We start from the raw sequence: 24,271 nt of genomic DNA on the forward strand, positions 1-24,271 counted from the left end.
TAAGGATTGATCAATTGGCGCCATCCGTGGGACACGTTTTACAAATTAAACTGAAAATTTTTTGTTTCGTCCCATCAAACAATTAATGCGTCGGTTTAATTTCAATCGTGTTTTTGTTGTGATGATTTGCAGGTGCATACATCTAAAATCAGCGGTGAATTGCTTGATTGCTTAGAATAATGAGTAATATTGGAAATGATAGTGATATAGTGGTCGCTGTGCGAGCGAATGCCCAAAAAAGAGGAAAAAAGCGAAAGTCCGCTAAAATGTATCATAATTGGCAATTTGCGCCAATTAGTTTCCTGAAAATGCAGAGCGATGATTTCTCTGAAATGCCGATAGTGGTATCGTGCAAAATCGCGAAAGCTGACATTACAGTCATGAAAGTTCATGTGGATAACGGCAGTAGCGTCGATATTATTTACGAACAATGTTTAGCTCAACTGCCAGAAAGTATTAAAACGCACCTGCAAACAACCGCGGTTTTGTTAACCAGCTTTGCAGGAGAATCCTCATTACCTATAGGTGTTTTGCCATTAAAAGTCGAGCTGGCTGATGTAAATGATGAGGCTTTGGTGCGACAAGCGCGGTTAGATATTTATGTTATGCGAGCCTCATCTCGTTATAACATACTGCTGGGAAGAACCGCTATAAGTAAATTTGGAATTGTCCCGTCCACAATTCATGGCATGATTAAGTTTCCAACATATAAAGGGGTTGCCACAATATGTTCAATGAGCATTATGCCTATTTGTGCGGCTGTTAACGTAAAAACCGCAGGGCAGGACCCTGTTGACGATGCGGATACTATGGAAATAATTAATCCCGCATATCCAGAGCAGAAAATCAAAGTAGGACGCAATGTTAGTGCGGATATTAGGAAACAAATCGTGCAATTACTTGTTCAATATATGGATGTTTTTGCTTGGTGCGAAAACGATATGACTGGTGTTACGTGTCATATTGCGGAACACAGGCTCAATGTAAATCCAGCTCTAAAGCCTGTAGTGCCAAAGCGAAGGGGCATGGCCCCAGATCGTGTAAAATGGCTATGCGAAGAAGTAACAAAATTGGTAAGAGCTGGAATTCTGCGCGAAGTTCAATATCAATCATGGATTGCAAATCCAGTGTTGGTGAAAAAACCCGATGGTTCCTGGAGAATGTGTATTGATTACAAAGATTTGAATAAAGCGTGCCCCAAGGATAACTATCCGCTTCCAGAAATTGATTTAAAAGTGGAATCTTTACATGCTTTTCCATATAAATGTTTTCTGGACGCGGCAAGAGGTTATCATCAGATTCCTATGGCGCAAGAAGACGCAGATAAAACCGCATTTCATACAGGCAAAGGCATATATTGCTATATAATGATGCCTTTCGGTTTAATCAATGCGGGTGTGACATATTAACGGTTGATTGATACCGCGTTTAATAAACAAATAGGGCGTAATCTTGAAGCTTATGTAGATGATTTAGTCATCAAAAGCATGACGCAAGAGCGAATCATTGAAGATATGCGCGAAACATTTGACGAACTGCGAAAAATAAACATGAAGCTTAATCCTCTAAAATGTAGCTTTGGCGAAACTGAAGGAAAATTTTTGGGATATCCTGTTACAGAACAAGGTATTCAAGCTAATCTAAAAAAGCTCGCGGCTCTAGAAAATATGACTGCGCCAAAAACGGTTAAAGAAGTGCAAAGTTTGACGGGAAAACTAGCCGCATTAACGCGTTTCTTGTCTAAAGCTGCCAAAAGGCAGTTGCCATTTTTCAAAACTCTAAAAGGGTGCTTGAAGCAAAAGAATTTTGTTTGGTCCAGTGAAGCAGAAACCGCATTTCAAAAGATGAAAAAGTTGTTGAAAACTTTGCCAACACTAACAGCGCCAGTTCAGGGCGAAATTCTTTATCTTTATATCTCAGTGGCGAAAGAAGCTTTCGGTTCAGTTTTGATCGCGAAAAGGAACAAAATACAAAAGCCGGTGTATTTTGTTAGTAAAGCTCTTACGGGAAGTGAAATAAACTATAGGCCGATTGAAAAGTTTGTGTATGCGCTTATTTTAACAACGCGAAGGCTACGAAAGTATTTTCAAGGGCATCCAGTGCATGTATTAACTAATATGCCAATCAAACAAGTCTTAACCAAACCAGAGATATCTGGTAGACTCGCATTGTGGGCAGTAGAATTAGGTGCTTATCAAATATCTTACCTTCCGCGTAGTGCTGAAAAAGGTCAGGTTATGGCGGATTATCTCACTGAACTGTCTGATGAGTTAGAGGTGATTAATGAGCGAACCGCGCTAAAACCATTACTCGGTGAAACTTGGGATTTGTTTACTGATGGCGCTTCGTGCGCAGAAGGTGCAGGCGCGGGTTTGGTTTTGGCAAGCCCATGTGGTGAGGAGCATACATATGCATTGCGGTTTAATTTTGATGTGACAAATAATGAGGCCGAATATGAAGCATTGCTCGCAGGCTTAAATATTGCGCAAAAAATGAATATTGTAAAGCTGCGTGTCTTTACAGATTCGCAGTTAGTAGCGAATCAGTTTAATGGATCTTTTGAAGCACACGATCCCTCTATGCAGAAATACTTGCAGCTATTGAAAGAAATGGCAGCGCGATTTGAGCGTTTCGAACTCGCACAAGTGCCAAGAAACCAAAACAAAAAGGCGGATGTGTTGACAAATTGGCTGCTTTAACGTTCTCGCACTTTCAAAAATAAGTATGGGTTGAGGAATTACCAAGTAAATCAATAGATAGTGACTTAATGGTCGCATTTGTTACAGAAGAACAGCCAAACTGAATGCACCCAATTCTACAATATATCCGCAGTGATATTCTGCCAGATGATAGTCGCGAAGCTTGTTTAGTAAGAGAGCGAGCACCGATGTATATCATTCAAGATGATATCTTATATCGCAAATCCTATTGCGGACCAATGATGCGTTGTGTTGGCCCAATCGAGGCATAAATGATTATAGAAGAAGTGCATAATGGTACCTGTGCACTGCATTCAGGCTACAAAACTATCACCACAAAAATTATGCGAATGAGATACTTTTGGCCATCCCTATACCGCGATGTAGCAAAAATTGTTAAACGCTGTAAAAATTGCCAAAGGCATGCTCCGCAGAATAGAATGCCGCGGCATGATATGATTCCTGTTAGTTCACCATGGCCGTTTAATAAATGGGCTATTGACATTGTAGGGCCATTTCCTGCAGGGCCTGGCAATGTTAAATTCGTGATTGTCGCAATCGATTACTGTATCAAATGGGTTGAAGCTAAGGCGGTTTGCACTATTACTGGTGTACAAGTGCGAAATTTTGTATGGGAATACATTGTTTGCCGATTTGGCATTCCGCGAGAATTGGTTAGCGATAATGGTGCTCAAATAGCGAAAGATCCTTTTAAGACATGGTGCACTGATTTAAATATCATACAAAAGTTTACGTCAGTGGCACATCCACAAGCTAATGATTTATGCGAAGTAACCAACCGCGATATAGTAAGCGGTATTAAAAAGAGGTTGTGCGAAAAGCGAACTGGCTGGGTAGATGAATTACCCAATGTGTTATGGGCACATCGCACAACATTTAAGAAAAGCACGGGGGAAACACCTTTTAGTTTGGTATATGGTTCTGAGGCAGTAGTTCCCGCAGAAATTCTGGTACCAACGCATAGAATAGTTAACTTTGAAGAAGAAGCGAATGATGTTGTGTTGAGCGAAAACCTGAATTTCATTGAGGAGCGGAGGTTAATGGATGCTATCAGAGAAGAGAATAATAAGCAGCAAATTGCTAAGTATTACAATAAAAGAGTGCGTGCTTTGTCTTTCGCTATAGGTGAATGGGTGCTGCGAAGTAATGAAGCAAGCAGAGCAGAAAAGCTTGGAAAATTGGGTCCTAATTGGGAAGGCCCTTATCAAATTGTGGCAATTAATGCCGCAGGTTCATATAAGCTCGCGGATATGGAAGGGCGAATTTTACCTAATGCGTGGCATGCCGTTTTGTTAAAGTGATATTACGTGTAGCTTTGCGAAAAACTATCAAGGATATATGAACAAAGTGCGAAATTGGATTTAAGGCATATGGCTGATATACTTATTAGGTGTTTTTGTTTTTAATTTTTTGCAAGTCTTGATCACGCTTGTAGGAATTTTTAAAAATAAACACTTGTAAAAGTACGTGGAAAGTTTATTTGTGAAATGCGAATTATTATGAAATGTTTTACAGTTTGTTTCATAATGTTATAGTATTTCGCAGTGTTTAAATAGCAAAGTGACAAAATTGCCCACTTTTGCATGCGAATTATTGCGAAAGGAATTTTATATCCTAAGTATTTGATTTTGCCAATGCTTAGATGCTTCGCAATGCTGATTAATTGCCTAAGGATCATTTCGACGGACTTAGAAGATTCATAACGTATAAGCATATACGCATACAGATTGTTTCGCAAAGGTACGCATTTATTATGTGCACAATAATATATGTTGGAAATTGCAAAGGACAAGTTTGTGTTATGAATATTGTTGATAAAAGCACTATATAAATAAAGAGTTCTCGCGAATAAATATGAAAAAATAAAGTTTCATTGATAATGGCGCAGAGATAGCTGCGCGCTAATTTCTACAATATTTTATTCTAGCTTAGATAAGTCAAGCTCAAAGATGTCTTTTAAAGTGGCATCATCTTGTTGACTTATTGCAGTAACTTTGTCGATTGGAATATCCGCTAAGCTTGCTTGTGCAGTAGCAGCTGCTTCACGTGCCTCTGCAAGTGAACAAACGCGATCTCCAATGGCGGGAGGCAGAGGATCTGGTATGGAGCAATGTGGAGCAATTTCATCCAGAAACTCTACTCTCTCGCGTAGTCGTAAGGTTGCTGCATAAGTGGAAAACAAAACATTCACGGGACGTGAATTGAGAACCTTTTTAGCAAACTCCGGTAGGTGTTGGCGGAGTTGCGTGAACTCAAGCTTCGTGGAAGCTGCTGCGGCCACAGCGGTGTCTCTCTATGCAGTAAGCCTTGAAACCTCCTCTTGCAATGAAGAGATTGTGGTTTCAAATTTTTTTTTTTTGTCAGCTGTAGTAGATACCTGTTGCTTCAATTCATCCACCGCGGTTTTAGCCGCGGTGAGCTCATAGGAGAGATCAACACATCGTTTCTCGCTGTTCTCAGCCTTGATTCTCTCAGCATTGTACTTCTGCTATTCAGCTCCAAGCACATTGAAAAATTGTTCTTGCCGGCATATCATATCGTACGCCGAGTTGAAGCACATGTAGAAGTTTTGAATAAAACTGTTGTGCGCATCAAGCGCAGAAAGTTTGGAGAATTCGCGGCGAAGCTCGCCGGGGATTGCTAACTTCATTTGTTGGCGCTGATCCAGAGCAGCGCCAGCTGATGCATAAGTATATCCTGATAGGCCAGCAATCCGCACCCCATAATAGTCAGGGGGAGTGCGGAACAGTTCCGTGATTTGTCCCGCGGAATCAGGGCTAGGAAAAACTGGATTGAAAGGCGAGCCTCCTGCAAAACAATGTGATTATTATAATAGCAACAATAAATATTACAAAAACTGGCATGAATCAAAGATGATTGCGTTATACCAGTTTGTTGATCTCCTTCACAATCCGATGTGATCGGATTATCGTATGAAGGAGTGCTTTGTTTGAGTTTCTTGCTCTGTGATGTTGGTGGTGTTTGCACCGGTCATTTTGTGGAACTTGGTTGCGATGTCGGTGATTTCGAGGTTAAATCAACGATGGGAATAGCCTGTTTCTCCTGTTTGATTTGATGCTCGGTAGATGCTGACGATTTAGCCTCCGGGCTCGTTAACAACTTTATAATTAATGCTTTAGGATCCACCTTACGATCGACTTCGTCAATTTTCATTTTTGACTAAAGTGGAAAAGCTGTGTTTGAAGAACTTGTAAAGGTTAATAGCGAATGTATACAAGTGCGAATTGTGGTAGAGAAAGCAAGTAGAAAATTAGTGATTGAGAATCACGATATATATAGGGGAAATAAGGGTGGTAAACGTTTGTATTAATTATCCGTTGTGATAACTCAAACGGTAACATGTCATAACCCGTCCTAAACCATAAGGACAAATATAATAACATATAATTTCATCGCGAGGTATTGACCTCTATATGTGACATTTTTCAAAGAAAACTGCATTCGTTTTTACAATACAAAGCATAACTTTTATTAAAAATACAAAGTTTAAACAACATAATAATGATTATCATTTAGTAATAATCTTAGCCTTACAAACTTTACATGTGATGATAACAACACGATTTCCAACGTATTTTACATTACAACTTCTCCGATATGCAGTTTTATTTTTGACACAAATATACATACTCAAGATCTTGCTTAAATTCAACATGTTGCAGCGGAAGCTTTTAGTTATCACCTGAGAATAAACATGCTTAAAACGTCAACATAAAGTTGGTGAGATATAGGTTGAATGCCGACAGCGTTATAAATATAGACCACAATATTTCATATATAAACGTTTTAATAAAAATATTCTAAGTTGTTGAGCACTTGATAACCATACTTAACATTTAATCAACGTCGCATATTCCCTTTATTATGAAATCTTACTACACCGTACCAAGTGTAGTCACCGAAACGAAGTACTGTGCAATCGTTGAATACTGGTCGTCCAGTCCGGTTGGGGTTGTCAGGCCCGATAGATCTATCAACAGGATTCGCATTTACAATACCTCATGTAAATAGTAGTTACCAAGTTATAGGGAAGTATGCCAGTGGTACAACTCAACGTAGAATATATATTTTTAATCACTTGTGTCCATAACGTAAATCATAAAATGCATGTATTCTCATCCCGAAATATTTAGAGTTTAAAAGTGGTACTATATATTCACTTTTGCCTTGAAGGTATTTAACATAACTTGGTCTCCGATAGATATCACGAACCTAACCATATATATAATATATCAACATATTTTCTTTTCAAGTAATCGTTATATATATATATATATATATATATATATATATATATATATATATATATATATATATATATATATATATATATATATATATATATATATATATATATATACTTATAATACTTTTAATATTTTCTTAGTCCGTAGTTAGCAGTCTGTTGTTAATGGTCCACAATTAGTTGCTCAATAAAATAAATAAAGACCCCATCGTATTCGTATTGATCAGAATTAATCTCGACCCATGGTACCCAGTGGCGGTACCAGGAATTTTTTTCACCGGGGGCAAAAAAAATTTCAAAACCGTAGCAAATTTTTTGGGCCAAAAATGGAGGTCTTGGGGCAAATAATTTAGGTTTTTAGCTAAATTATGGAAGTTTGGGGCAAAATTTGAAGGTTTGGGGGCAAAATTTGGAGATTTTTGGGTAAAATTTGAAGGTTTTGGGGCAAAATATGTAGGTTTTGGGGCAAAAAAAATCCACCAAGGGCAAAGTCGAAAAATTCAAAATTTTTACACTATCAATTGCAAATCCACTGGGGGCGGACGCCCCCGCTTGTCCCTTCATAAAATCGCCCCTGATGGTACCATGTTGTCAAATGACGTGTTGCGTACATAAAGTACCGTGTTGTCAAATGACGTGTTGCGTACAATCATGAGGTCTTATGATTAATCTTCTCGTGTTGTTTACGGGTGGTCCTGAAATATATAAAATCAAATCATAAGTAAATATATGTAAAATATCATATTAATTAGCAAAAATATGATTAGTTTAGTTTTACTCCAATTAATTTCGTAGCTAAACTAGCTTCGGATACCCGATTTTGTTTTAAGGTGTTCTTTGTAAAAACAAGTTGTATGTTGTTAAGTTAGCATATCATTATGATATATTACAGGTCTTGAAGTATTTTAAAAATCAAGTTAGAAGGATCTATTTAGTTTGCGAACAAGTTTGAAATCATTCAAACTATGTTCTTGTTGTTATAATTTATAACTCAAAATAAGATAGCTATATAAATATGAATCGAATAAGATTATGAATAAGGTTACTACCTCAAGTTACTTGGATAAAGCTACTGGAAAAGATAAGAAAAATCTTGGAATCAAAAGAGTGGTGGAATGGGATTGAAAGATTGGAAGTAATCTCCTTGAAATCGGATGACTATATTGATACGTTCTTGAGTAGGTACATGAAGAGAGATTAGGGAGTGAATTAACTTGAAAGAAAATTGGAAATGAAATTGTATGTGTGTGTGTGTGCAAAATGATGTGATTATGGGATGGATATATAGGAGATTTAGTTTGTTTTCTAGCATATAAGTCATACATGAGGTTAAATGGTTAGTTCCCACATGTAACATCATGTCTAGTGGCTGATCATTGGAGTTTATTGTTGGTATATACTAATAGTAAATACGTATAGAAGTTGGGTATGATACGGTTACATATACCCTAGATATACTTGTAGAAATTTTGAGGAAACGGAACGAGAATTCAAATATGGACGGGTTTATAACTGTAAAAGAGGCTCAAAACCGGGCTTTTATTTTGGGTCAAACCGGGCCAAAATAAAATTTTAAGACATTTTTAATAAAGCAATGCTAGCCCCAAAAAAAAAATTCCAAGCTGACCTAGCAGCTCGACCCCAGCCAGGGGCTCTGCCCCTTGGACCCCGCTATCGGGGGCGCTGCCCCCGAACCCCCGTCATGATCAAGATAAGTTCAAACAAGTGTGCACTCCACACTTTCTCAAACTTGTTCGCTATTTATCAAGACTATTTTGGTTAACAAATTAATCCCATTACACTTAAATCATATTGGTGACATAAATCACCAACACATTATAGATTATAAGTATATATGTCAAAGAATGTTACATATAGTTATCGTTTTGAAAACTTAAGTTAGTGTTCTCAAAATATACCTATAACTCATTGTTGTTAGTACACAATGAGATGTTAAACCATCCTTAAATCATGTTAAATATGTATAGATATGTATATATACATAATCGTATAATTATCGTGTGTTATATAGTTCGTGATATCATCGGTCAAATTGGACGGTCAAACGTTGTGTAAAACTCTTTTCAAAAACATAAGTCTCAACAATTTGGATTGCTTATCATGTTGGTAAGGTTTAATTTATGTAAATATTAATCTCATAAGTATAAAACGATCGGAAAAATCCGGGTCGTTACAGTAACTTTTGTCTTGCAACGGTAACTAAGTAAATGAAAAAATGACTAAGCGCGGATGATGGTTGCAAAAACTGCGCATTTTTAGAGTTTATCATGATACATCTGCTTTGCGATATGTATCATAATAAACTGGGGGGACTTGATCATATACATAGCATTGTATATGTATATTTTATTTGTTAAAGGCCGAGGGCAGAACTGCGCGAACTATAATGCAAGGTTATGGAGTGTTCGCTGAAAATAAGTATAGCAGTTATCTTTTCGCACTAGCAAATGACTGCGGTTTAATCCGCTGAGGTTTCGCACACGGTTAAGTAACTCGCATACCGCGGATATCTTGAATACTATAAATAGGGAGCATGGCCTCTCATTTAGGGGTGGTTGATTCTCTGCCATTTTGCCCAGGCCTTTGTAATTTTCACTTGTGATCTTGCCCAAGGGATTTTTACATCATGCAAAGATGAATTATGCTAATTAACAATCAAGACCGGGTCGGGGTGGTTGATCACTTGATAGTTAAAGTGAAAGACGATCATCGGGGCCCAAAATAATCATCAAACATTCCATCCTCCATTATAATCTTATTGCACTCAATCCGTAATTAAGTAACATCGCTAATTAAGGATTGATCATGCTACTTGCATGAATGTAACATATATATATATATATATATATATATATATATATATATATATATATATATATATATATATATATATATATATATATATATATATATATATATATATATATATATATATATATTTAATAAAACAATATAATACATATAATTTAAAGAAAGAAAAACATGTGAAAAGGTTACAAGAAAGGCATCTGTGAAGTTATTTTAAATTTTTGTGCCGACGGTTTTCTACGGAATGATACATCGTACTCCGTTGTTAATTAGTGGAGGATAAAATTCTTCGAAAAAATCCCAAATTTTTAGATTAACTATATTTATTTATTTTGACCATTATGGTATAAAATTCGATCATTAATTTATTAAATAAAAATTACATCAACTGTCCCTCTCATTTATGGGTGAAATATAAAAAGTGTTCAAACTTATCAAATAGTTCCTAAATACATTTTTAATAAGCCTAAAATTTATAGAACTCATTTTCGTATCACCGTTTATTTTAAAATTACATAAATTTGAATTTATCTTGCTTAATATCAATCGAAACATCAAACGAGTATTACAATCATTTAATATTTATTTTTAATATACTTTATTTATATATAGAGATATATTTTAAATAATAATTATTATAATATCTTATTTTTATTTTATTAATTTTACTAACAACAACATATAATACTTCAAATTATATTTCGAATTATTATTTATATATATATACACACATAGTTATTTACAATTAATTGTTCGTGAATCGTCGGTAATGGTCGAAGGTAATGGAATACATGAACATAGTTTCAAAATTTTTCGAGACTCAATGTTATAGATTTTGCTTATCGTGTCAAAATCATATAAAGATTAAGTTTAAATTTGGTCGAAAATTTCCGGATCGTCACAACATGAGCCAACTTCTCCGTGCCAGGTTGATGCACGCCACGAACACACAAGCCAACACACCCCATTACCATGTGCTGGGTGGCGTGTTGGGTCAACACATGCTGCAGCACGCTTGCGTTAAATGTGGTCTAACATAATAATATATTAACATAATAACCTTCTGTTCAAATGGTAGTAGCCGACTCTCTTGTTAGAGGTCAGGAGTTCGATTTTCGGAAACTACAACATTGAACATAATGTTATTTTCTGATCTTGAAATCCATCCAAGGTCGCATTTCACACATTGCATTGCGGGGTACTGAGAGGGGAGGTTTTACCGGCCATGTCATCGGACGGGTTATATTATATTATATTATATTAACATAATATAATATAATATATACTCCATATTGAAATTAATAATGGAGTAATAAAATAATAATAATGATTGTTTTTCTGTATAAATAAAGTTGTCAGAAATCTCTTATGGAGATTTACAAGTAGTCAGCCAAAACTACCTGCTTTCAGTCGAAACACAATAATGGCTTTCATTAACATGGCTTCTTCATCTTCCACACTTCTAGTACGATCAAAGTAAACATTCCTTCTCCTTTTTATTCTCTTTAGTTAAATTATGTCTTAATGTTTTTAATTAGTAATGTTATTGAGGAAAAAAAAACTAGGGCCCTTTCTATCAAGTTAATACATTCATGTTTTTTTTGGATTCACACTTATCTTTCTGATTAGTTTGAATTTACTATAACTCTGTTTGAAGCACATATATGGATTCTTTTATATTTTCATTTTTATCTGTTTTCAAAACAAGTTCTTTATTGCTTCGATCATTTCAATATATAATGTAATCCTCTATTGCAGGTTGTTGAATGATAAAAACCCGTAAGATATATTGTATTATTGGTTCGCTTTTCATAGAGATTACGCAATGAAACTTTAACTTCAACATACCCTATACTCTAATACTCCCTCTTAGTCGGAAACACGAAATCGTGAAAATTTAGTCCGAAAGAAAACGCTAAATAGTAAATAGATAAATAACAAGTAAACTTTTTTCATTCTTTTATTTTTCGCACGGAGCTGGTGATATTCCGCAACATAGTTGCGTATTGGTTGACGTCTCCTTTTTTTCGTAACATTCTTTAGGTCGTGACTTGTTTTAACTAAAGAGTGTACAGCTATTTGGTAGACAACTACTGATGACACAACAACAAAAGTTGATTGGAATTAAAGATAATAACATAAATAGTAAATAGATTTTTTTAATAGTAAATAGATTGTTTTGCCTAAAAAGAACATATGTAAATTGTAATTGTAAATATACTCGTATTAAAAAAAGGAACGATTGTGAAACTTTGGAAGTTTAGATCGAATTAAAGTATGCGATTGTGATAGGGGATTTTGATATTGTTACAACATTAATGTAAGAATTAATAATGAAATAATTAATAATTAAAGAAAATATGGAGTAGATTTGGAAAGGATCTAACAGAAAGGGACATTAAACATTTAGAAAGAGAATGAGAAAACTTTTAATTTCCTTAAGAACCTAATGCACATGTCTTTTTCTTTCTTTATGAAGATTGAGAAGTGACGGTAAAAAAAAGAGATTTGGTGTAAAGTAGGGACTCGGTAGACAAGGAAAAAAAAAAAACAAATAAAGTCGGTCTCGTGATTATATAGAAAAAATGTGTTTAGTCATTTACATTTATTATTTATGTGAAATAGTTCTTTACTTTGAAATTTTCATTTTGGTTAGTCCATTACATAACAAGATTTAATTGTTCGTTAATTCTTGTTACACGGTTAGTCCTTTTTCATTTAACCGTACTCTCATATTTTTTTTTGAAAGGCAACCGTACTCTCATATACCCTTTAAATTAAATTTAGATACAATAACTAAACGTTAAATGTTATTTTGTCTATATGAAAATAGATCAAAATCATATTGTAGGTTCTGGTGACCATATCGTCACAAAAATAATCTTTACTGAGTAGTACTACTATTTATGAACTGAGCGTATGTAGATTTGCAAAGTTATGTTGATATTGGAGACCGTTAGCAACATCTAAAGCAATACGAATCCTATTGTTCCAAGTTTAACTTTTTTGTGTATTCTTATTTAATAACAAATCTTTTAAAGAACCATTCTCCAAAAGTTCATAAATACGATAGCAAGCTCAGCTCTATCATGTTTATACACTCCATAAAGACATAAGATTGAGATAATTGAGTTTCTTTGAGACTTTTAACTTCTTTAGGTGAATTTGTACGCATCTGTTTGATCACCACTATAAACCGAAGCACTCCCTTTAAACTCCATTTATAAATCGAAACCAAAATTAGGACCATTCAAAATCAAAAGTAAAAAAGCTAGTTTCACCTTTTAACTTATGTTTCAATAATTTCAAACTCCTATTATAATTCACATTTAAAGAATATTAAAAAAAAAAATTACAAATATAAAGCACAACCACATCACCAAAAACCTACAATATTAATTTTTATTTATTTTCATACAGACAAAATAACTTTTAAATTTTAATTATTTCCGCCGTTTAGAAAAAGAAAAATAATATATTTTATTTTACTTTTATTAAAAGGTTTAAATGAGAGAGTTACATGAAAAAGGACTAACCGTGGAATAAGAATAATGGAATAATTAAACTCTATTATGTAATGTACTAACCAAGATCAAAATTACAAAATAAAGGACTATTCACGTAAAGAAAAAATATATAGGGCTGAACACAATTTTTCTATATAATCACAAGGACCAACTAGATAGTTATCTTTTATTCTTTTTCCAAAAAAACAACATAACTATATAATATAACTACCCAATAAAACTTCATCAAAAAGATAAAACCCTAAAGTACAAACACGAAACCAACTAAACTTAACAAATAACCTAAACATGAGCACGCACCATTAAAACAAAAAACCAAATAAACATACCAACTACAAATGAAAAGCTAAAAAGCAAAGACATGGCACAAAGGAGGGTGCCCAAACTAATATAACCGCAGAAGAAAGGAATTAAACAACATTAATATTTAGTTTTGTTGTAATGATACAATATTAAATAATATCAATGATGGCTGCGAATATGTTTCGAAAAAAACGTAATAACATTATAAGGAATTCGAAGATCAACAAGTACAACTGATATACGGAATTCAAAATGAGCTCTAGCCAAACTAAACAAATCTAAAAAAAAACGACCTCACCAACAAAGAATCTGTCTAACAATCCATCATCTTTAGTCCTACATTTTCTTCCCTATGTTATCTTAACAAAATAGTAAGTAGATACAAAAACTAACTATAACCAAAGCTATTCAAACTCTAAGATTATAACATTATATATTTCAACAATTATCATATATTCATTCGGCATTCGATTCATAAATCAAGATCATGAAATAAAACTTAAGAATAAATCAACACATAAATTATCAACAGTCCATGTTAAATTAACATATGAGTCATGTTGAACATAAAGTGTGATGATTTTCATATTATAGCATGCAAACTATACATAATAAATAATTAAGACCTAAATTTGTCATAATTTTTAAAAGATTGATCACGACTTTCAGATTTTCATATAAATAATTCGGATTTTAATATATATATATATATATATATATATATATATATATATATATATATATATATATATATATATATATATATATATATATATATATACCAGTTTTTTGAGCCATTGCATTGCACGGGTGTATAAAAAACTGTGCAAAAAATATTTTACAGTTCATATTGGTATGTAAATAGCGTACTAAAAAATAGAAAAAGTATAAGAATTTAAAAGCCCGTGTTGTTGATAAATTTTAAAACGTCTATAATTTTTTTTATTTCTCGCTATTAATATCTTTTTAATTATATGTAACATGTTGATCATAGTTATCTTTAATAAAATAATGATTATAAAAACAAATATTATCATTAAACTTAATACAGATTAACCATTAAACACATTTAGAATACACTTGTAATACTACCTTAATGTACATGCATTTTAACTAAAGCTTTGTGCTATTCGACTGATTAATATTTATTACTTAAAATTAAAATTTTAAAGGCATTTATATAAAAATATATGAGTTTCAATTTCAGTGTTTAGAGTAAGTGGTCAGTGAGTTATTCAAGTAGATGCATGCTATTCTATATGAAAAAGATAAAATAAAATTGGAATAAATTAATAAATTAGGTTGTTTACATCCGTGGAAAAACTTAAACGATTTTACTATGGAATATATTTGCGCCACATTTTTTAAGAGGTTAACTAAAATTATGCACATATTCTTTTGTTTATATATATCCACGTATAAATGGAACAAATATATATATATATATATATATATATATATATATATATATATATATATATATATATATATATATATATATATATATATATATATATATATATATATACGAGATAATGTTATAATTTACATAATCTATATATATATAAATCTATATCTATAGGTATATATTAAACTATAATTAGCAATTAATTCAAAATAATAAGAAAATGACACCTGAACAAAAACTTTTTTGATTTATATATATGTATACTTGTATAGATAGATAAGTTGTTGTTATGTGGTGGTGTTGATTTTAGTGAACTGAAATATTATTGATTTTTATTGTTAGATAATATGTTAGGCTCACGTCAAATATGTGGGCTTGAGTCCGTTAGGGTTATTAGGATTCTAGGGTTTGTAATCCCTATATATATCGTATGAATAATAAAGTAATATTCACGGGGTTTGCATCATTCCTTAACATGGTATCAAGAGTAGGTTGATCCCGAGACCTGTGACCCCGTCAATTATCAAACCCTAAAAAAAAAAAAAAAAAAAAAAAAAACACATCATCTTGTAGCCGTAGTCTTCTTTCTCCCAATTCCAACTTGTAGCCGTAGTCTTCTTTGTACATTTTTACGGCATCTAAATCACCGAGTTACTCCTTCAATTAATCTATTGGTGCATAGGATCTATATTTTCTTCTTTGTATAATTCACTTTTAGCCTTCAATCAATAGTAATTTTCTTTTCTTTCTTGTTTTTCTTTATCAGCCGCTCTTGCACAAGATCTATATATACATATATATTTTAATCCATTTCTCATAAAATCATCTTATTCCACCGATCCATTATTTATCTCATAGCCTTATTGCACGGGTGTATATTCACTTTTGAAGTCACCACCTAATTCAGCAGCACCACTTATTAATATTACGCATTTTTTTTTTCCTTTTATGTTATTTTTATTCTAGCCAACTCTTATAATAAAATCGGCGTGGGGCTGAGCCGCCTAGCTTGACTAGGTTTTAAACCCCGAAAAAAAGAGAATATAGCCAAAAAGTTTTGTTTGCATCGTTGAAGATGACTGTTATCGTCGACAAAAGTTCTATGTCCAAGTTCTGCTCAATCCTTAGGCTAAGTAAAGCAAGCCACAACATAACAGGAAAAAAGCGCTACGGAAAAGGAAACACAGTCAAGCAATGCAACCAAATCAGCGAATATCATTCTATTCAATGCAACAAACAAAGAAAAAATTGTCACTTTTGTTTATTTGTTAGTTTTTTTTTTTTAAACTCCAGTCCAAACTTTTGCGATTTTGCCGTTGGACTGCGGGGAGTGTTAGATAATATGTTAGGCCCAAGTCCAATATGTGGGCTTGGGTCCGTTAGGGTTATTAGGATTCTAGGGTTTGTAATCCCTATATATATATATATATATATATATATATATATATATATATATATATATATATATATATATATATATATATATATATCGTATGAATGATAAAGTAATATTCACGAGGTTTACATCATTCCTTAACAGTTAGGAGTATGTGTTATTGTTGATTTTATAAGGTGAGACACAATCCTCTATATGAAAGGCCATAGGTTTATTTATATCATCAAAAATAATTACAAATACAACACAATGCACATCAGGTGCGTGACCACACAACTAATACAAACTACATCTCACAACTAATACAAAGCACACCAAGAGAACTACATAATGTCTCAATATTTTCTAATGTACATGGAATTCGAATGTTGACAAGAAGGCAACAAGCAGAATTAATCCCACCTAGATGAAAGTTTGAGGGTTGTGGAGTTAATTATGCCAATCGATTATCTTGTTCTTGCACCTCTTCGCGATCAACTCGAAACTTTTACCCGAATTTCGTTGATTGCCATTGGTACGTTCCAACTTTTATTTGAAAAAACGTTTTGGTTTCGATTCTTCCAAATAAAATAAGAACATGTCCAAACAACCGCTTTCCGTATAGATTTCTCCACAAAAGAGTTTGTTTGCCCCGAATCAAGAAAGAGATCCCCGATGTTAACGAAAGGAACCCCTCCCCGACCCCACCAATTGAATACTTTGCACCAAACCTCATAAGCATGCTTACACGAAATTAGAGAATGGTTAACCGATTCAATGTCGTCATCACAAAGTGGACAATGGACCGAGTGAAGATCAACCCCTCTTTTATCAAGTTCCACCAAAATTGGAAGGCGTAATTTTCTTGCTCTCCACACAAATACCTTAAATTTTTTTTGGCACAAGTTTGTTGCGTAGTGCCTCACAATATAAATCATTTGAAGGTAAAAGTCTTGTTAATCAAATCTGAAAGAACCTTTGTTGTGAAAGTTCCATTGCTACCCGGTGTCCACCTCCACGAGTCTTTCTTTTCCAGATTTAGTACGGCACCAAATATCATTTCGGATAAGCCTTGTAACTCCCCCGTGGCCCGCCCAGATGGTTCTCTTGCCCACGACTAATTACCCACGCCTTTTGACCCTTCCCAAGTAACATGATCTTTGACCGACATGTTAATGTCGATTTCTAATCTCGAAAGCCTTGTGAATTTGAGTTTTAGTGCCTCGTTTCCATTCCAAGAGTCGTTCCAAAAAGAAGTTGAGCCACCGTCACCTAATTCTTTGACAAAAGAGTTTCGAAAGGAAAGACCAATTTCATCAATATTAAAACCGGTTTTAATAATGTCATTCCATACCGATTTGTAAGAACCAATATGTAATGCATCATCATCAACCAAGAGACCGCCCAATGTTCCGTAAATACTCGAAATGACCTTGACCCACAAGGAGTTGGTTTCGGTTTTAAATCTCCACCACTACTTGCCAATCAAAGCCATGTTTTTGCTTTTTAAAGACCCCAAATTTAACCTGCCCTCCCCATAAGGTAAAAGTGTTTCATCCCATTTGACCCAAGAAATCTTTTTATTCCTCCGACCCGCCCAAAAAAATAGAACGCCTTTCACACTCGAGTTTCTTAATCACATATGGCGGGGCACGAAAGAGCGGGAAGTAGTACAACGTGAGACTATTCAACACCAATTTTACAATAGTCAAATGCCCACCAAATGACACCGATCTAGCTCTCCAATCCGAAAGTCGTTTCTCAAATTTATTAATGACCGGTTTCCAATTGTCTTATTTTCTCATATTACCACCAACGGGGAGGCCTAAGTAGATGAAATGAATTGTACCAACTTTGCGACAAAAGGATCTAGCCATGTTCTCGACATCTATTTTGTCTACACCAACTCCGATTACTTTACTCTTATGGTAGTTAACTTTAAGTCCGGAAGTAAGCTCAAAGCACTTTAAAAGTTTCGTAAGGTTTCGAATATTTCCTTCACTCCATGTCCCGAAAAAAATTGTGTCATCCGCATATTGAAGATGAGAGATTGAGATTTTTTCATGACCAATTTCTACACCCAAGAAGTTTTTGTTTTCCACCGCATTTTTGGTGAGAACATTTAAGCCCTCCGCCGCCAAAATAAAAAGAAACGGTGAAAGTTGGTCACCTTGTCTAACCCCACGTTCTAAATAAAATTCACTTGTGGTGACCCATTTACAAGAACCGAAATAGAAGCTGATTTGAGACATGATAAGATCCACCTTCTCCACTTTATTCCAAATCCCATAATCTCCATTACTTCTAACAAAACATCCCAATTTAAAGAATCAAATGCTTTCTCGAAATCAACCTTGAATATTAAACTCTTGAGGTTCTAAAAAAGAAAGAGTTTCGTTTGCAATAAGCGCACCATCTAAAATGTTTCTACCTTTTATAAACGCACTTTGTTCAAACCCGATTAAGTTAGGGACAACCTTTTTCGAACGATTAGCAAAAATTTCGCAATAACCTTGTAGTAACTCCCAATCAAGCTAATCGGGTGGAAGTCATTCAAACCTACCGGGTCTATCTTTTTCGGCACAAGAGTAATGAAAGACACATTACATCCTTTGGAGATTTCACCATTTTCCCAAAACATATTTAACGCTTCAATAAGATCGCCTTTAATAATGTTCCAGTATTTCTTATTGAAACCCATATTAAACTCATCCGGACCCGGTGCCTTTGAACTCCCACAATCTTTGATCGCCTCCCAAATTTCGGTCTCACTAAATGTGGTTTCCAATTCCAATGCTTCACTAACCAATAGTTTAGACATCCCACAATTTCCAGGCCCATTAGGAAGACCAGTGGGCCGGATGCCACCATTTAGGCCTACTGACCCAGCGTTAAAATCACCACTGTTACCGCCATTTGGACCTATTGACCCTGTAATGAAACCGCTACTGTTACCATTAAAATCTGGCCCATTCTGTACTATTGGGCCATTTATGAGATCACTAGCAGGCCCAAAATTGCAACTGTTACCGATAGAAGCTGGCCCAGTTGGCCCATCTGAGTTAGAAGGCTGAAAAACAAGGGAAGGACGGTTCATATTTTTCGACCCAAATAGTGTTCGAAAATGAACCAATACCGCCTCTTTTACAACCTTAGGATCCTCGTTCCAAGTCCCGTTTATATTTAGACCCCGAATATTGCATTTGTTTTACCGTCTACGAATTGAAGAATGGAAATATTTAGAGTTTTTGTTACCCTCCAATATCCACCGAATACGCGCTTTTTGTTTCAACATATTTGACTTTACTCTTTCTTTTTCAATCCAATTTTTACGGATCTCTAACCATTGACTTCGGTCACCATCACTAATTGCTCCGGTTTCGGCAAGTAGTTTTAAACGCGTAGCTTCATTTTTTAACACAATTATTTCATTATCCAAGGACCCAAATTCCTTTTTACTCCAACTTCTCAACTCATTTTTCACGTTTTTAAGCCGATCTCTACATACACAATCTTTTAAAATGAATTAATCAAGGATAGGATGTCATAGGGGTAACAAAATATACATATACAATTCTAAAAAAACATTCTGTACTTACTGATTTCTGTGTTTACCATGATGTAGGATGACCTTGAACTCGAGCTCTTTAAATCCTTTTTCATGCAATGAGCTTGCAACAGTGTCATTTCTTGGTACTAAATTGTGCTCCACGCGTAAATCTTATATTAGCGCAAGTTATGTGGGGAAAAATGTTGTTAGAGCGTCATCTGGGCGTGACCTACAACCTGATTCTGTAGTATTGGGGACACTTACAACAGAAATGGTTCCAAACATGAATTCATTTTCGGGTTCAGCTGATGATTATGACTTAGATCACCCAACCCCGGGTTTCTCATCTATTCCCGAGGCAATTGAGGATATTCGTCAAGGAAAGGTTGTATTTTTTGTCCAGATTTTGCAATTGTAATTAAAAAAATTCATCCAAAATTGACTATTTGATGTTAGTTTGGTTTGTGGTGCAGATGGTGGTGGTTGTAGATGATGAAGACAGAGAAAATGAAGGAGATCTAATAATGGCAGCATCATGTGTTACACCTGAAGCTATGGCTTTCATTGTTAAGCATGGAACTGGGATTGTTTGTGTAAGCATGGAAAAAGAAGATCTTGAGAGATTGCAACTTCCTCTAATGGTGACTCGTAACGAAGATCAGTCTTGTACAGCATTCACCGTATCAGTGGTATGTACTTTTATTCAAATATGCAAGTCCTTTTGTTTTATGATGATTTATACCAAATATTCAGCTCTATCATATGTAAAAAGGGTGAATTTGGGTGGGTTGCGCAATAGGTCAAGGCAGGTTTGGGTTGATATGGGTCAAAATGGGTCACATCAGGTTGGCCTGACTACCAAACACTCTTTGTTAACCTTTTTATCTTTATAATTAGTTAAGACAGTAGGCACAAACACAAAGCAATATTTTTACATATATATTTTAAATCATTTAATTATTTATTTGACCAGAAAATATTCAAAACTGATTTTGTGTGTCTGTGTGTGTGTGTGTGCAAATAACTGAAAATGTCTTAAGTAACTGATTATAATTTCTAATTAGTTTAATGCAACAACTGCTATATGGTTTAATGGACAAAACATTATAGGATGCAAAACATGGTACAACAACAGGGGTGTCGGCTCGTGATAGGGCAACAACTATAAAAGCTTTATCTTCGAAAGAGTCAAAGCCTGAGGATTTTATTCGCCCAGGCCATATATTTCCACTGAAATATATGGAGGGAGGTGTTCTAAAAAGAGCTGGTCATACCGAAGCATCGGTTGACCTAGTCATGCTAGCAGGGTTTGACCCTGTAGCTGTATCATGCGAAGTCGTCGATGATGATGGTTCCATGGCTAGATTACCGAAACTTAAGCAATTTGTCAAGAGGGAAAACCTAAAGATCATTTCTATTGCTGATCTTATCAGGTTTGTAATGCAGTTTTGATCATCTTGGAAATTAGAGATAGCAAAATGGGGCTAATGGGTCAAAACAGCTAAATAGTTTGTGGGTTGAAATGGGCCGGGTCAGGCTGACCCAAAACATTTTTCTGTCCAAAAAGTTCATTTTTTTTCTGTTACAGACAAGTAGTGTGACAAGTTGAGGTACAAAGTTATGTTTTTTTTAATGATACTCTAAATCTAATTATTGTCCAAAACATTGGATGCTTATCAACATGTTTGACCCATTTTACTCATTCCACATATTTCCTTTTTAGCTCATTCTTTTGTCTACCCATTAGACCTGGAATTATTTGAAATTGTATGATAGAAAAGTGTTCTTTTGACATTATAACCTATATATATCACCAGGTATAGGAGAAAAACCGATAAATTAGTCGAACAGTCTTCTGCTGCAAGGATACCTACTACATGGGGACCATTTGTTGCTTATTGTTATAGATCGATCTTGGATGGGATCGAGCATATCGCTATGGTCAAGGTGACATTTAGCATCAACAATTTTTATTCATATTATATATAGCTTTCTACTCCGTATTATTTTATATTATTACTGTATAAAAGATGTATATTATATAATAATATGCTGTTGGGAAGAAGTTTTTTCTTGACTTTAAAAGTCAAACAGGGTGAAATCAAGGAGGGGAAGGATGTTCTTGTGAGGGTACACTCAGAGTGCCTAACTGGAGATATATTTGGGTCCGCAAGATGCGATTGCGGCAACCAGCTCGCACTTTCGATGAAACTAATCGAAGACGAAGGTAGGGGAATATTGGTATACCTTAGAGGTCATGAAGGTCGAGGTATCGGATTAGGTCACAAGCTTCGTGCGTATAACCTGCAAGATGATGGTCGTGATACCGTTGAAGCCAATGAAGAATTAGGGTTACCAGTTGATTCAAGAGAGTATGGCATTGGTGCACAGGTTGGTTCACAGTTTTTAAAAGTAAATAAAATTATTAAACTTTACTAAGCTATAGTTTTGTCCACTTACACACAAATACCGATTGGATTATAATCTTAATCATTTGCAGATTTTAAGGGACCTTGGAGTTCGAACCATGAAGCTAATGACAAATAACCCTGCCAAATACATCGGGCTCAAGGGTTATGGTTTGGATGTTGTAGGCAGAGTTCCCCTTCTTACACCCATCACAAAGCACAATAAGAGATATCTTGAGACCAAGCGAACTAAGATGGGTCATGTTTACGGTTCAGGATCAGATGGGTTGCCGAGCTTCATTAATCAAATCAGCCAAATGAACAATGAGAACCCGACTGGTTAACAAGTTTTGAAGTGTTTCATATTATAAAGTTGTATCAGGCACGGAGTATTATATTTTCAGAATTATAAAACTAAATCCATTTGTTTGTGACAGATTGTTGCAAGGACTTGATGTGTAAACTATGATGTCACAATCTTGTTATAATCTTTTCATGTTTTTCTCCTCCGTACGAGTTCATGCTTCTATACTCTCTAATATCATATCAGTATCTTGCTCTAATTCTTGCATGATTTTCTCAGATTGTAAAGCCATATTTCAATTCCGTCACTAGGGCTGTAAATGAGTCGAGTCGAGCTCAAGCTCGGTTAGGCTCCAGCTCGGCTCATTTAGATTTCATAAGGCTTGAGCTCGAGCTCGGCTCGGTTCGAGCCTCAAATCTAAAGTTCGAGCTCGGCTCATTTGATATTTTACAATCTCGAGCTCGGTTCGAGCTCGACTCCTTAATTATATAATCAAATTTTTTATTATATATCATATTTATTATTGTTTTTGTAACTTTTATCGACATATAATAAAATTTACTATTACTATATAATACGGAGTAGTAATTATTATATAATTATATAATACTATCTTAAGACCCGCGAAATCGAAAGTTTCGTTCAATAAAATTTTGAAATATTGTATAAATTATGTGTTAGTTCAAGTAAATATTTGCCACAAATGTTGTATAACAAGATAGAAAGGGGCGCGCTTCGCTGCTGAAAATTGCTAGTGATCTCGTCGCTTGCTATTGATTACACAAATAATTTACATAGAACATCGTTTCGAGGTTACAAACTTTCTAGGCGGCAGAGTTAGTAGCAAAACTCTATAAAGACGTTCTAGCAAAAACTAAACATTCAAACGGGTGTTGGTAGTGTATGTAGCTAGTCCCGTATTATTTATTATCCATTAATGTAATAACAACTTTGAAATGCTATATGCCATAGGAGATAAGCCGTTAAATTCACTTACCATTGCTCCCGTAACCAATATGTATAGATGAAACAACCCAACCCGTATTTCATACGATAAATTTTTTTTTTTTATACACATTTACGCGCCAATTAAATATGTAAACCATTCCACAAGTTCCATTTAAAACGTACCACAATTTAAATGTTTACAAGGCACGAAGGCCATTAATTAAGTTTAATACAAGTTCGACCCACTACAAATGATAATTTATAATCCAAACGACACTTCGAGCATGGCTTGGGACTAAACTATCCAAAACGTTAGGCCAACTTCCAAAAGCTCCAACGAAACATCATCAAAGGACACCTAGTGCTCAACAACCCCTTTTCCCCTATCCGCACCTGCATCTAAAAGGATAAACAACGAGAGGGTAAGCTAAAGCTTAGTGATTGCAATAATTATACACATACATATATAATATACCTACTTGCAAACACTCGAATACACATACCGAAATACATGCTAGCAACACAATTAGCTTATCATCCATACGAGGCTACCAACCTCCAATACCACAAGCTAGCATAACAATCGAATAAATATATATATAACTCGAACAATATAATAAGCCTTCGCTTAC

The 24,271-nt window shown here is 34.6% G+C and overlaps 2 protein-coding genes across 2 annotated transcripts; both read left to right on the plus strand.

The window, feature by feature from the left end:
• Window positions 1-2,237: 2,237 nt before the first annotated feature.
• LOC139887868 (uncharacterized) lies at window positions 2,238-2,699 on the plus strand. Its single transcript, XM_071870918.1, has one exon. The coding sequence runs from the start codon at window positions 2,238-2,240 to the stop codon at window positions 2,697-2,699; it is 462 nt and encodes a 153-aa protein (XP_071727019.1).
• An 8,540-nt stretch (window positions 2,700-11,239) lies between these two features.
• LOC139890868 (bifunctional riboflavin biosynthesis protein RIBA 1, chloroplastic-like) lies at window positions 11,240-22,845 on the plus strand. The gene is made up of 7 exons (XM_071873795.1): window positions 11,240-11,292; window positions 20,055-20,364; window positions 20,453-20,668; window positions 21,090-21,412; window positions 21,797-21,926; window positions 22,074-22,370; window positions 22,480-22,845. The coding sequence occupies exons 1-7, from the start codon at window positions 11,240-11,242 to the stop codon at window positions 22,729-22,731; spliced, it is 1,581 nt and encodes a 526-aa protein (XP_071729896.1). The 3' UTR covers window positions 22,732-22,845.
• Window positions 22,846-24,271: the final 1,426 nt, after the last annotated feature.

This window comes from Rutidosis leptorrhynchoides, chromosome 2 (genome assembly GCF_046630445.1).
Source record: "Rutidosis leptorrhynchoides isolate AG116_Rl617_1_P2 chromosome 2, CSIRO_AGI_Rlap_v1, whole genome shotgun sequence".
Lineage (NCBI taxonomy): Eukaryota > Viridiplantae > Streptophyta > Magnoliopsida > Asterales > Asteraceae > Rutidosis > Rutidosis leptorrhynchoides.